Source organism: Centroberyx affinis, unplaced genomic scaffold (genome assembly GCF_046629955.1).
Source record: "Centroberyx affinis isolate AG114_WGS23_722 - 3 ecotype Tasmania unplaced genomic scaffold, CSIRO-AGI_Caff_v1 ptg000498l_1, whole genome shotgun sequence".
NCBI classification, from domain to species: Eukaryota; Metazoa; Chordata; class Actinopteri; order Beryciformes; family Berycidae; genus Centroberyx; species Centroberyx affinis.
The window spans coordinates 241,105-253,223 of NW_027279151.1; the positions used below are offsets into that span (position 1 = coordinate 241,105).

Below are 12,119 nucleotides of genomic sequence, written 5' to 3' on the forward strand. Positions count from 1 at the left end.
TATTCTGTGGATAAAGCACCAGCAATGTTGTACTGTCTTTTTCTTTTGTTGTCACCAGTCCTGTGTGTATGGCAAGTCTGTACAGAGTATTAAAATGTTTTAAACATTTTGTTGTATTCATTTTTTGCCATATTCATTGACTTTGCCACAGTTAAATTTGACATGAAATCAAGTACAGTATCTTCTCCTGGTGTCTGATGTTACAGTTGATGCAAATCCTCTACAGTTCGGTAAAGCTGTCTGTGTGAAACCACCTGTGTTTGTCAAAATGTGGTTTAAAACAAGCTGCAGATAATTTCCACTGATACCAAAGCACAACAGCCAACCCACATAGAGCCCAGCCTGCTCTCTGCACAGATAGAGCAGCCCTATGAGAACCACTACTGCCGTTACACAAAGGGAAGCAGAACTTGAGTAGGAAATAGTAATGAAGAATGGTTTCTACTGCACACCAGAAAAGGTGACATTTATTTACCACAAGCCTTGTGTTCTCAGTCCGAGTTAAACATCAGACGCAGACCACAACCTATTCAGCAGGGGTATAACTCTGATACAGGAAGCTGAGAGGGAACACAGAACCACATAGTTGGTTTAGAAAAATACATTTGAAGGTGTTATTAATACAGCGACTTTATTTTAATTTATTTAAGCACTGATCTATTCTCCCTTAGTAGATCTCTCTTTGCAGAACCAGAAGCAGAGCACTACGGAGAGAATCGCCTCAAGCCCCAGCACAAGAAGCTGCAGCCCCTCAATCTGTTAGAAACAAACAGAGCATCGATTATTGAAAAAATTACTCACAATTGCTTACAGACTTCATCTAATCTAATCTTCAGTGTGGCTTTCAACAAGGCACAGCATTAGTTTTACATTAGCAGAAATGAAATGCTCAGTAAGCTCATCTCTGAACATTTCATTAGAACATGATCTCTGTTGATGTTGTCATATGTTCAGCATGGCCTTTATTTGTCCCTACCTTCAAATGATGTTCATCTTGCGAATTCCAGTAAGCCAAGTCAGTGCATATCAATGCAGCTGCAACTGCTGCTACAGTAATACAGCCGCAGTTGACGAAGAAGCACACCTGGAATGAAAACGAAAATTATACAACACTGATTTCTATTGACTTGCAACCTGTGTAACATAATTCTTGGCAGGCCTATTGTGTTGTACTTACAGGTAGCAATCTTGGATATTTGAACAACAGGTTGGATAGTAGTCCAGCAATGATGAACTGAAGAGGAAGATGAGCATGCGTGTGTTGAGCAATAAGTTATATTAATATTGATTTTTAACATTTAATTTATTTCCTGTTGGGTTAGGGTTAGAGCAAAACTTACAAGTGACCCAGTCAGAAGTGAGAGTCTGAACAAAGTGAAAAGGGACTGAGCCATCTCCTGGGTCAGAGCGAAAATAACTCCCACTCCGACACTGAGGAGGCCACTCATCATCTGCAGAGACTGAGAGAGGAAAACAAATAAATGACTGATGCACTGATCTGCCAATGAAAGTAATGTAGTTGATAGGAATTTTTAAATAAAATTGTACAAGCCTCCTAGCGAGCATACTCACATCAGCAAGGAAGCACACACCGCTAATAACATATATATTAATGTCATGTGAAGATTTGTAAGATTGTTCTACTATTTCCATGTGTATTATTGTATAATGTAGTATGAATTTTGTTTTCATTCATTCATTCACCTATGTTTACAACATTATTTTTATGCAGTTGTGATTTTCATCAAGTCATAACAATAGATAAACACAATCTGAATAAACAATAAATACACAAACGATTGTACTTTTTCATGTCAAGACATTGTCTTAGCATTCACTGTGTGGGATGGAAAACACATGTGAACCTTTAGAGCTAGGAAATGGTAGAACCTCCTTAACAGCAATAATGTCAACCAAATGTTTCCTGTAGCTGCTCAACAGACCTAAGATGTATTTTGGACCTTTCCTCTTTGCAGAACAGTTTCAGTTCATTGATATTTTTGGGATGTCTTGCATGAACGGCTCGCTTCAGGTCACGCCACAGCATCTCAATAGGCTTAAGGTCCGGACGCTGTGTGACCCAAGCCGTGTTAAGTTTCAGATTGAAAACAATTACTCTGATACTCTCTGTAGAATTTCATACTATAATTTGGAATTCCTTGATCCCTCGATCATTGCCAGCTGTCCAGGTCCTGAAGCAGCAAAGCTGCCCCAAACTATGATGCTCCCTCCACCGTTTCTCTCCAAACATAAGGTTGTCTTTTTGCCAAAAAGGTCAACTTTTGTTTCAATTGAACATTGTAGCAACCAGTGGCATTGTGGAACAGCCAGGTGGGCTTCAGCAAACCTGAGACGGGCAGCCATGTTTTTGTTTTCGAGAACAGTGGTTTCCTCTGTGGTATCCTTCCATTAACACCACTCTTCTTCAATGTTTTTCTTACTGTGGACTCATGAAAACAGACATTAGCAAGTGTAAGAGATGTCTGCAGATTAATTCATTCACTGTTACCCTAGAGTTCCGGCACTCTTGCTGTGATCTTTACAAGACGGCCTGGCCTACAGAGAGTAGCAACGGGTCTGAATTTCTTCCATTTGTTCCATTTATCAGTCTGGCTGTCGGTTGATGGAGGCCCAAGTTTTTAGAAATGCTTCTGTAGCCCTTTCCAGCCTTATGAGCATCAACTCTTCTTCTGAGATCCTCTGAAATCTCTTTTGACAGGGGCATGTTTCACTTTAACAGATCTCTGCTGTGAAGAGCAGACTCTGTTGGTATCCAAACTGTGGACAAGGCACCTCTAACCCATATCTGAATGTGTTCACGTTGATTGGATTACCTGACTCCTCGAGGTTCACATACTTTTCCCAGCCTAGACTGTGAATGCTTAAACAATGTCTTCAATTACAACATGAAAAAGTATAGTTGTTTGTGTGTTGTCTTTTCAGATTGTGTTCATCTATTGTTATGACTGAGATGAAAATCAGACCACATTTTAGGACCAATTAATGCAGAAATCCAGGTAATTCCAAAGGGTTCACAACTGTAAAAATGATTTTGATATTGATTACATAAGCTCCAGTTAATTTCTGTGCCCCCACTGTGATAAAGAATGTTTGACATTACAGGTAAAGTACATATTCAAACAGAAGATTGTAGAATATTGTGATCAATTTAGATTGGACCAAAGTTACTATTTATTTTATTTTTTTCCTTTTGTTTTTATTGAGAAAGAAACAAAGACTACCTTGGTCAACACATTGGCAGGGTATGCATTGAAAAGAGCATGTGGGAGTGTCTATGTCAGCAAGTCTTTTCGGTTACACACATCAGTGGGTTTTTGAGGACAAAATAAATAAATAGATAAAATTTAGAAAAAGAATACAGAAGAGAAAAAAAGAGAAAAGAGAAAAACACTTCACTTCTTTTCCAGGTGGCATTCAGTTCCTCATCATACAATTACATTCTATAACACTTTAATCCGAAAAAAAGAAAAATAAATAAAAAATCCTTTTCCTCACAATATATTTAAAGTAAATTCGATTTTCTTTCATCCATCTAGCATGAGATGGGGGTTTAGGATCTTTCCAGTGAAACAGGATAAGCTGGCGGTCTAGTAAACAAGTAAAAGCAACAGCATTATAAGTATTTGTTGACCAGACAGAATTTCCCATTTTAACACTGAAAATAGCGGTCAAAGGATCTGGTTCAGCTTGTATGCTGTAGGCTTCATTCAGAGATTTAAAGACTGACCCCCAAAATCCATGCAGGCACGGGCATGACCAAAACATGTGGAATAGAGTGGCTGGTGCTAATTTACATCTATCACAAGTGGGATACAGATATTTTGGCCAATCTGACTTTCGTAAAATGTATATGATGCACTGAATAAGCCCATATCTGCTGCAAGGAGATGAGGTGTGTATTTGTTCAAGAATTGCATTCCAAGTTTCATTAGAAAGCGAGGGGCCTAAATCCTGTTGTGTTCTAATTATATTTAAAGACTGGGGGTTCAGCTCACCAATAGTATCATAGATCCGTGAGATTATGCCCTATACACTGGGTTTATTCCCCTCATCAACCAGGTTACGTACCATAGCATAGTAATATCTCACCATGCCCCCCTTTCCCTTGAACTGACTTTTCCAGGACAACCCACCCCTTGCAGATCTTGGCGTCTGAATTCTCTCCTGCTTTCGGAACCTAAATTTATTGCACTTATGGGAGATCAAATCAAGTTTTTTAGTGAGACTAACACCTCCTCAGAAACATCCCAGGGTGTTCTATGGGAAACTCTGAAAGCCTATCTGCGTGGTTACATCATCAGCTATGGATCAAAGAATAAAAAGGAAAGTGCTGCTAAACTTAAAGAGCTTTCAGATGGTATTGAAGAGGTAGATGCACAGTAGCCTATGCCATCTCCCCAAACCCAGAGCTTTATAAAAAAAAAAGGAATCAGTCAGAATTCAATTTGGCCTCTACAGCTAAAGCTGAACAATTAATCCTTAAGGCTCGCCATTCGATGTATGAGTATGGTGATAAATCCGTTAAACTCCGTGCTCATTAGGCACGCCAGTCTTTGGTTTTGAGGCAAATCATACAAATCCAGACCTCTTATGGTTCCATTGTCACAGACCATAAACAGATAAATATGTTCTTTGAGTTTTATAAAAAAAAAAAACTGTACACCTCAGAATGCAGCAACAACTTAAGTATGACTGACTCTTTCTTTGAAGGTCTAATCCTACCTCAATTAGATAATTTTGACAGATCTAACCTCTATCAATTGAGGAGGTCCAGGAAGCCATAAAATGCATGCAGACAGGAAAGGCCCCTGGCCCTGACGGATTTGTAGTAGAATTTTATAAAAAGTTTGCACCTCTGCTTTTGGCTATGTATTCCGATACATTGTTAGAGGGTCAGTTATCTCCCACTCTGAGACAAGCCTAAATGCCTCGCTAAATGCCTAGAAAAAGTGCTCCCACACATTATATCCCCAGACCAGACAGGATTTGTGCAAGGGAGGCGCTCCTTCTTTAACACTCGCAAGCTTTTCAATATCATTTATACTGACCCACAGTATGCTACCCCTGAATTTGTAATATCTCTGGACACAGAAAAAGCATTTGACCGAGTGGAGTGGGGCTTCCTCTTTGAAACTCTGGAAAGATTTGATTTTGGACAAAATTTTATTTATTGTTCCCTGTCAATTTACCTGTTCAAAAATATTCCTCACTCTGCCTTCCCTTTCAGGAGAGAAAGCTCTCATCTTAAATACCTTGGTATAATTGTTCCTAGAGCCTTCAATCATCTTCTTAAACTTAATTTAACACCCTTGATAAATAAATATAAACAAGACTCTGTCATGGCACCCATTATGTCTAACCACCTCTTTACTGCAGCTATGATAGATTTGGCCTTTTGTGCTTGGCACAGGAACGGGATCCATTTTATTAGGGATCTCTATATGGATGGCATATTTGCATCTTTCGAGCAACTAGCAATAAAACACAAGCTGTCATGTGCTCATTTCTTTCGATATTTACAGCTGAGGATTTTTGTTAAAAAACAATATAACCCCTTTCCCAACTACCCCAGTGGATAAGTTGCTATCCCGGAATACAAAGTTACTATTTAAGACAAAGAATAATTTATATCCATTATAGTCAGGCGTGTGGGACTGAAGAGAAAAAAGAAAAAAAATCCCAAATCTTAGTAGAATTTAAACTGTCTATGACTGATATACAAACTTGATGCAAATTATAAACTGTGGAGCTATACATTCACACCGCTATTAAAGGCTCCTACAGTATGTTTTGACTGATTGTAGCGACTCTCTTACCCCCAACACAGCGGGTTGCTTCTGCAGCAGATCGTGCAGCGGTCCTTTGGCATCCAGCATGATCTCTGAAGCTTGGTAATAACCGATCAGAGGTTCCATCTTGTCCTCTGGGCCCGGCGCCTCCTCGGCTCCCTGGATCTCCATGTCGATATCAGCACAAGCCATGGTGCCTCTCTGACCTAGGATGATGATGGTTTCCCTCATGTTGTTTAATGATTCATTTAAACATCGTCGTATTCCCTTCACCTTTTATTGTAAATCCTTTCTCCATTAGCCTTAAAATAATGTACAGTATTGTACAGTAGTGTAATTAGCCATAAAAAGCATGTAAAATGAAGTTTAAGATTATAATTAACTTTATTGATTCCTGAGGGGATATTAGGTCATTGGATCAGCAACAAATAGGAAAGAGATAAATATACAATAAATAACAGTGAAACTTCAAAAATAGGGGACATTAGGTCATTGGATCAGCAATCAGTTTACAGCTTTAGAAATGTATAATCCATTGCAAGGTCATATATGCAGGGTGTGGAAAAGTGCATCACTGGCTTTTCATATTTATCAGGTTTACAAAGCAGATGTATGTTCACATCAGCATAGTCTTCATTAAGCATAGTGGATAATTACTAATTACATTTGAATTTAATATACTAATTTATTATACAAATTTCCTCTGTTTTCATAGTTGAACGTTTTTAATTATGATCAACAGGTACAACAAATAAGTGCAACATAATTCTAAGCAAGGTAGGACTTTCCCAGTTCTTTAACATCCTGGAAGAGAAAATTGTCTTTTGTTTTTAGCTCTTTTTATTGTATATTTAACCTAGTTTAACAATGTACTTTTTAACCCTTATGTAAATGCCAAGTATTTCAGATGTTTTCTCCTTCTGCAATTTGTGCATAACAATAAACAAACATTATGTTAGGCACTGACAAGCAAGATGTAGCTTTTAATTTAAGTTATGATACAGTATGTCAACAGCCTGTCCCCGCATTCTGGTCCTCATCCACTTAACAGACTTTTTGTTTATCTCAAATGACATATGTAACAAACAAGCATAGAAACATCCAATTCTATACATACAGTATGTACACATATGCAGACTAATGTGAAATGTGGATCTACACACAATAGATCCACATACTGCACATACAACATACACACAGATCATGATGCACAGGCGTAATACAAAAACAAGAATATACACTTTCTTTCTTGTTTGTATTTTGAGACCCTGAGGGAAATCAAGCTCTGCATTGCAGATACATTTATCAAAGCTTTTTTTTTCAGTGCAATTCAGTAAATTCTTAGATTGTGATTCTTACCATGTTTGGCTCGATCGATATCTATTTTACACCCTTTGTATCTGTCTCAAACAACTGCACCTCTCTTTAGGCATCAGTTCCTCTTTCCTGAGATTAGTTTGAAAGTTGAGGTCATCAGCCTAACTTCTATCAGTGGGTGCGACCATATCAACACTGCAACTATGAGCATTTAATTTCAATTTCAATTTTTCACTACAAATTTGAATATACAGTATGTTTGGGATATGCACTTAATATATGATATTAAGATATGCGTGGTATTTCTGATTTGCTGAAATCACATTTTGCTGATTAGTGAATCAGTGTTAAATACCATAGTATTCATTTTATTTTAATGTTTTTTACTTGTTTTTAAGACAAGATGTATGGCTTGTTAACTGTAAGCATGAATACATTAAAATCTCATGTAATAAACTTGCCTGCTACAGTTTTCTTGCTCTTCTTTTGCACTCTCCTGCCTCACCAGACCCACATATACTCTTTGCATGCATACACATAGAGTACACATGCATGCATGTCATGCACGTGTGTGTACGTGGGACAGTGAGAAAGGTGTGAGAGAGGTGAGAGAGAGAGAGAGAGAGAGAGAGACAGAGAGAGAGAGAGGGTGGTAGTGTATTGGCATGCTAGATCATTTCCTTAAGCTCATTTCACAAAGCATAGAATTTGAGGTCTGACTCCGTCTACAAGTTGAGAGAAGAAAAACGGGTAGGTATCACTAAAACCTTTAAACTTTAGAGCATCACTGTTTTTATTTGCTTTCATCTAGCATTCTCTGCTCATTGCTTCTTCACAGGAGAATGAAGCACACATTTAAATCTGATGAATCTATGGTCATCACCATACCCATTGGGAGTCTCAAGGAGGCCCAAGAGGGTCAGCTGCTCCCGGAGAAATTCCACTGTGTGTTCAAAGATACCTACAAGGTCTTTGTTGTTAAGGGAAAACCTAAACCTTTTGGGGTAGGTTCACATATTTTTATTTTTTTTTATTTTTTTTTACAAATAGTGACACAGCCAGTTATCACATGCACAGAGATATTGTCCTGGACAGCTCTATGGTTTCCTTTTTGGCATCTGGTTTACACCAAAAATTTAGCATTGTTGTATTTTCTGTTGATTTATTTTCTGTCTATTTTCTTCTTTTTACAAGGCAGCCCAAGCCATCGCTGGTGTCTTTGTCTTCAGTCTCGGCCTGCTTCTTGCCCAGTCTTGCCCAAGAAGAAATGGCTTAGATTGGCTCTACACTATACCCAGTGTTCTGGTAAAGAGAAATTCAAATGAATAATTTACTGTTCAAACTAAATTATTGTTCTGGATGATTCTTTGAAATGTCTGAATGATTAATAAACAATAATTAAATGTAAAGTTCTGTTTACATCATATTGCTTGTGTTGTTTAATGTCATCCTGTAATGTAAATGATAACTGTTATATTTCAGTATAAAATAATAACTTGAAGAAATATTTTTTAAATATCTTAGTTTGTGATCTCTGGTGTGGTGTCCTATGCTGCGGGACATTCTCCAAACATGCATGTGGTAAGTAAACTTCAATTAAAAATGAAGAGTGTGTTCCCAAATGAAATATCCACCGACTGGCATTACGTGACCTTGGTATTATAAGGTTCTATCTGACCTTTTTGTCAAAACTGAGTTAGTCGCATGAACCTATTCTAAGAGTGCCTGTTGACATATGTGCGGTGCTATCTTTTGAAAATAATGATTTTTGAGTCTGTAATTTCTTTTTTATTTTTTTATTTTATTTAATTATTTTATTTTTATTAAATTTCAACAAAAAAGACATACAATCAGTTAAAAAGGTAAACATAACATAGCAGAAATATGATGTGCAAAAGAGGTTGACATTTTATACTAAGTTCATCTTAGAAAAAATAAATAAATAAATAAAAATAACAAATTAAAAATATTAATAGACAGAAATTAAAATAAATAAATTATACAATTCTAATAATAATAATAATATTGGCAAAATAAAAATGTATACAGAAAGATGTACATGTGCAAATACATACATACATAAACTGAGTCTGTAATTTCTAAAACAAGGACCCATCTCCATTTAACTCAATGGATGCTAAAAACTTTGAAGCTCAATATCTCAGAACTATCCTGAAGGCAGATAGAACAATAAATAATAATAAATTCTGATCATTCACACTGGGATTTGGATTTGGTAATCCAATTCTACCTTTAATCAATCTTAAATGTTGTGTCAAAACTAAAAGACAGAGATTAGGAAGATTAGGATTAGATAGTTTTGATGGCAAAAATCAGGGTCATTTTACCAAGAAATTGTGATCAGGATGTGGGGAAAATATAGCATACATCTTGAATATGGATTAGAAATAGTAATGTGTGAATGTTTACATTCTATTAAATGTCAATAATGGTCAGTGAGAGATGCTCTTTCTTCTTGAATTAATGAATCCAATGAGACTTTCAATTTTGTCTTAAAGTTTTTATTCATCGTACACACCCCAAAAAGTGCATAAAAGTAACATACAAACTGTCTTTTATACTTTTTCATCTAGTTCTTTTTGCCATAACATGTTATGTCATAACGTCATTTGCCCAACAGATGGTGAGACAGAGTTCTATCTCAAATCTGAATTCTGTAATTTTGATCTTGTGGTATCTGGATTAATATGATCCTATCTGATAATTTAAAAACTGACTCAAAATCAGCAAGATCAGTCTGAACCTGGATTGCAAAAAAGGGGGACTATAGAATCCTTATAATTCTGATCCAGATAGTTTTGACAAATTGTGCCCAGGTGACTCTGAAAGGCTCCTGCGTTGCTGAGTCAAAACTGGTTGTTGCCTTTTTCACCCTACAGACAAAGCTGTCATTCTCTCTGAACATCATCAGCTTCTTCTGGTCAGTTGTGGCTGTTTCTCTCTGCGCTCTCCTTTTTCATGACCCACATGGTGTCAAGGTAAGAAAAAATACCATTAGACTTGGTTGGGTGACCCGACCCCATAACTCTCTGAAATACAAAACAGTGACAAATATATATTCAAGCAGTTTCTCAACTTTTTTTATTAGGTGTCTGATGGAATCAAGGGAATGATTGCAGTTCTCCTGGTTGTTGAAATGATAATTGCCTTATTCTTGATCTACTGGTTGAGTAAAACAGTATGCAGACAACATTTCAACACTCTGGTATGTCAGTACATTTCTCATACATAGCTATATATGAGAGTAACTTAATGTTACATAACTAATAGTACTCATTCTTTTTTGCAGCCCATTATAATGCTGAGACAGGAGGTCAGAACGGCTTGATGGAGCTCAACAGACCAGCGACCAGCCAGCTATTTTACATAGCCTATTTTTGCTACTTTTAATTTCACAATAGTATCAAAAAGTGCATAATATCAATGACATATCTTGTTTTATAAAGCACTTTGTAACCTTGTTTTGAAAAGTGCTATGTAAATAAACTTTAGTATTATTATTAGTATGTAGTCTTCATCATACTACCTACTAAGAATGCGTTGTTAATTCTGATGAATATTGTCTTAGCTTTATAAATATGCAAACAACACATTGCATGTGAATATAAAAAGCTACTTTTTGGAAATAAATTGCCTATAATTTTTGTATATCAAATTTCCAAAATAAAGGAACACATTCCTTCTTATATTGCATCATTTCATCATTCTATAATAACATGAAGCTTATTCATATTGAAGTTCTTTTTTCCTTGTATATGCTCCCTCTAGATCACTTAATTAAGACGGCATAGCATCTCCTTCCATTGTTATGCCAATGATACCCAGCTGTACCTCTCAGACAAGCTGAGTGAACTAAATAAGTTGGCCTCTCTGCATAGCTGTTTAACAGATGTCAAAGTCTGGGTGTCCAATTTTTCTTTTTACAATTCAATTTGGGTCAAAAATTAAGTTCTTCTTATAGGTCCTGAGTGCACATCCAGCCTAATTTGACCTGTCCTCGGTCTGCTAAATCAACATATTAAGTCTGCCTCCAAGATCTTAGGAGCTGTTTTTGACTCTGTGCCTTAACTTTGAGCAAACATACTTAAAGACTTGTTCAGTCATGCTTTTTTCATCTAAAGAGCATTGCAAAAAATTGATTTGTCCCAAATTTCAGCGACACAGAAAGGATTTTACATGTTTTTATTTAATTGTGCCTTGACTACTACAATGCTTTGTTTACCTGACTAAACCAAAAACAGAATGGCTCTTTGGTGTTCTTAAAGGCCAAAATGAAGAGACAGGACAATATCTCCCCCAACAAAACACCTGTCTGCTTTAGACAACATTACGTGAAAAAAATTGCTTTGTTTTCAGACCAACACACTGTAATTTCTGATGGATAACAGTAGGACCTGTGATACAGTTTGCTAATTACTGTCGTCTTTTTTCAAGAATGAAATTTCTCATGGACTACAAAGAAATTGAAAACTGCTTAATTTAGGCAGAAAAACAGGTAGCCTAGTAGTAAATAACGGTGTGCCTCCATTCCATTGCAAACAAGGTAAAATTAGCTTTTTTATGCTACTGCAGCAAAATAAATGTGTATTTATTTCAAACAATAATTGCTATGTATATACTTAAAGTATTTTCTGTAGCTTATACAGTTAGAAACAACAAGACACGTTAATATAGTTGATCTTTTGGCAACTTACCCCATGGGGATAAAATGTTACACAACTTAAAACTTCTGACTAGGGCCTTACCAGCATGCCACAAGTTCAGTTTCAGGGTCCATTTCAAATTCAAACAACATAATTTAGGTTTACTTAAATATACGTTTAGATCATTGTGATAATTTCTTATTTTCAAAATGTTAATGCAAAACTTGGCTCAACACAACTGTCAACAGAATGTTTGTTCAGTGTGGGTCACAGGGAAATTAATTTCTCTCCCTAAGTCACATGATTCATTTCGTGTAAGGTTGCCTGC

General features: G+C 36.5%; 2 protein-coding genes across 4 annotated transcripts; one reads left to right on the forward strand and one right to left on the reverse strand.

Annotated features, from left to right (window-relative positions):
- Positions 1 to 618: 618 nt before the first annotated feature.
- On the reverse strand, positions 619 to 7,705 carry LOC139642586 (uncharacterized). Of its 2 annotated transcripts, none has more exons than XM_071517487.1 (6): positions 7,589 to 7,705; positions 5,838 to 6,016; positions 1,341 to 1,460; positions 1,178 to 1,234; positions 977 to 1,084; positions 619 to 756 (listed from the first exon to the last, which is right to left on the reverse strand). In XM_071517487.1, exons 2-6 carry the CDS (start codon positions 6,000 to 6,002, stop codon positions 658 to 660), a joined length of 549 nt encoding a protein of 182 aa, XP_071373588.1. In that variant the 5' UTR covers positions 6,003 to 6,016; positions 7,589 to 7,705; the 3' UTR covers positions 619 to 657. The 2 variants fall into 2 exon arrangements, with proteins under 2 accessions (XP_071373588.1, XP_071373590.1); XM_071517489.1 differs by lacking the exon at positions 7,589 to 7,705 and adding an exon at positions 7,170 to 7,252.
- Positions 7,706 to 7,740: 35 nt separating this feature from the next.
- Positions 7,741 to 10,778, forward strand: LOC139642593 (membrane-spanning 4-domains subfamily A member 4A). 2 transcript variants are annotated; one of them, XM_071517502.1, is made up of 7 exons: positions 7,741 to 7,877; positions 7,966 to 8,131; positions 8,322 to 8,432; positions 8,652 to 8,708; positions 10,028 to 10,126; positions 10,237 to 10,353; positions 10,438 to 10,778. In XM_071517502.1, the coding sequence occupies exons 2-7, from the start codon at positions 7,970 to 7,972 to the stop codon at positions 10,474 to 10,476; spliced, it is 585 nt and encodes a 194-aa protein (XP_071373603.1). In that variant the 5' UTR covers positions 7,741 to 7,877; positions 7,966 to 7,969; the 3' UTR covers positions 10,477 to 10,778. The 2 variants fall into 2 exon arrangements, with proteins under 2 accessions (XP_071373603.1, XP_071373604.1); XM_071517503.1 differs by having other exon boundaries at positions 10,237 to 10,313.
- Positions 10,779 to 12,119: the final 1,341 nt, after the last annotated feature.

What these genes read in the sequence shown, in the direction of transcription:
- LOC139642586 (XM_071517487.1), bottom strand. Translation starts at nt 6,002, where the DNA reads ATGGCTTGTGCTGATATCGACATGGAGATCCAGGGAGCCGAGGAGGCG. An exon ending in CACTTCTGACTGGGTCACTT is followed by an intron (nt 1,235 to 1,340) that starts GTAAGTTTTGCT and finishes CTTCCTCTTCAG; the next exon opens with TTCATCATTGCTGGACTACT. An exon ending in AATATCCAAGATTGCTACCT is followed by an intron (nt 1,085 to 1,177) that starts GTAAGTACAACA and finishes TTTTCATTCCAG; the next exon opens with GTGTGCTTCTTCGTCAACTG.
- LOC139642593 (XM_071517502.1), top strand. Translation starts at nt 7,970, where the DNA reads ATGAAGCACACATTTAAATCTGATGAATCTATGGTCATCACCATACCC. An exon ending in GAAAACCTAAACCTTTTGGG is followed by an intron (nt 8,132 to 8,321) that starts GTAGGTTCACAT and finishes TCTTTTTACAAG; the next exon opens with GCAGCCCAAGCCATCGCTGG. An exon ending in ACACTATACCCAGTGTTCTG is followed by an intron (nt 8,433 to 8,651) that starts GTAAAGAGAAAT and finishes TAAATATCTTAG; the next exon opens with TTTGTGATCTCTGGTGTGGT.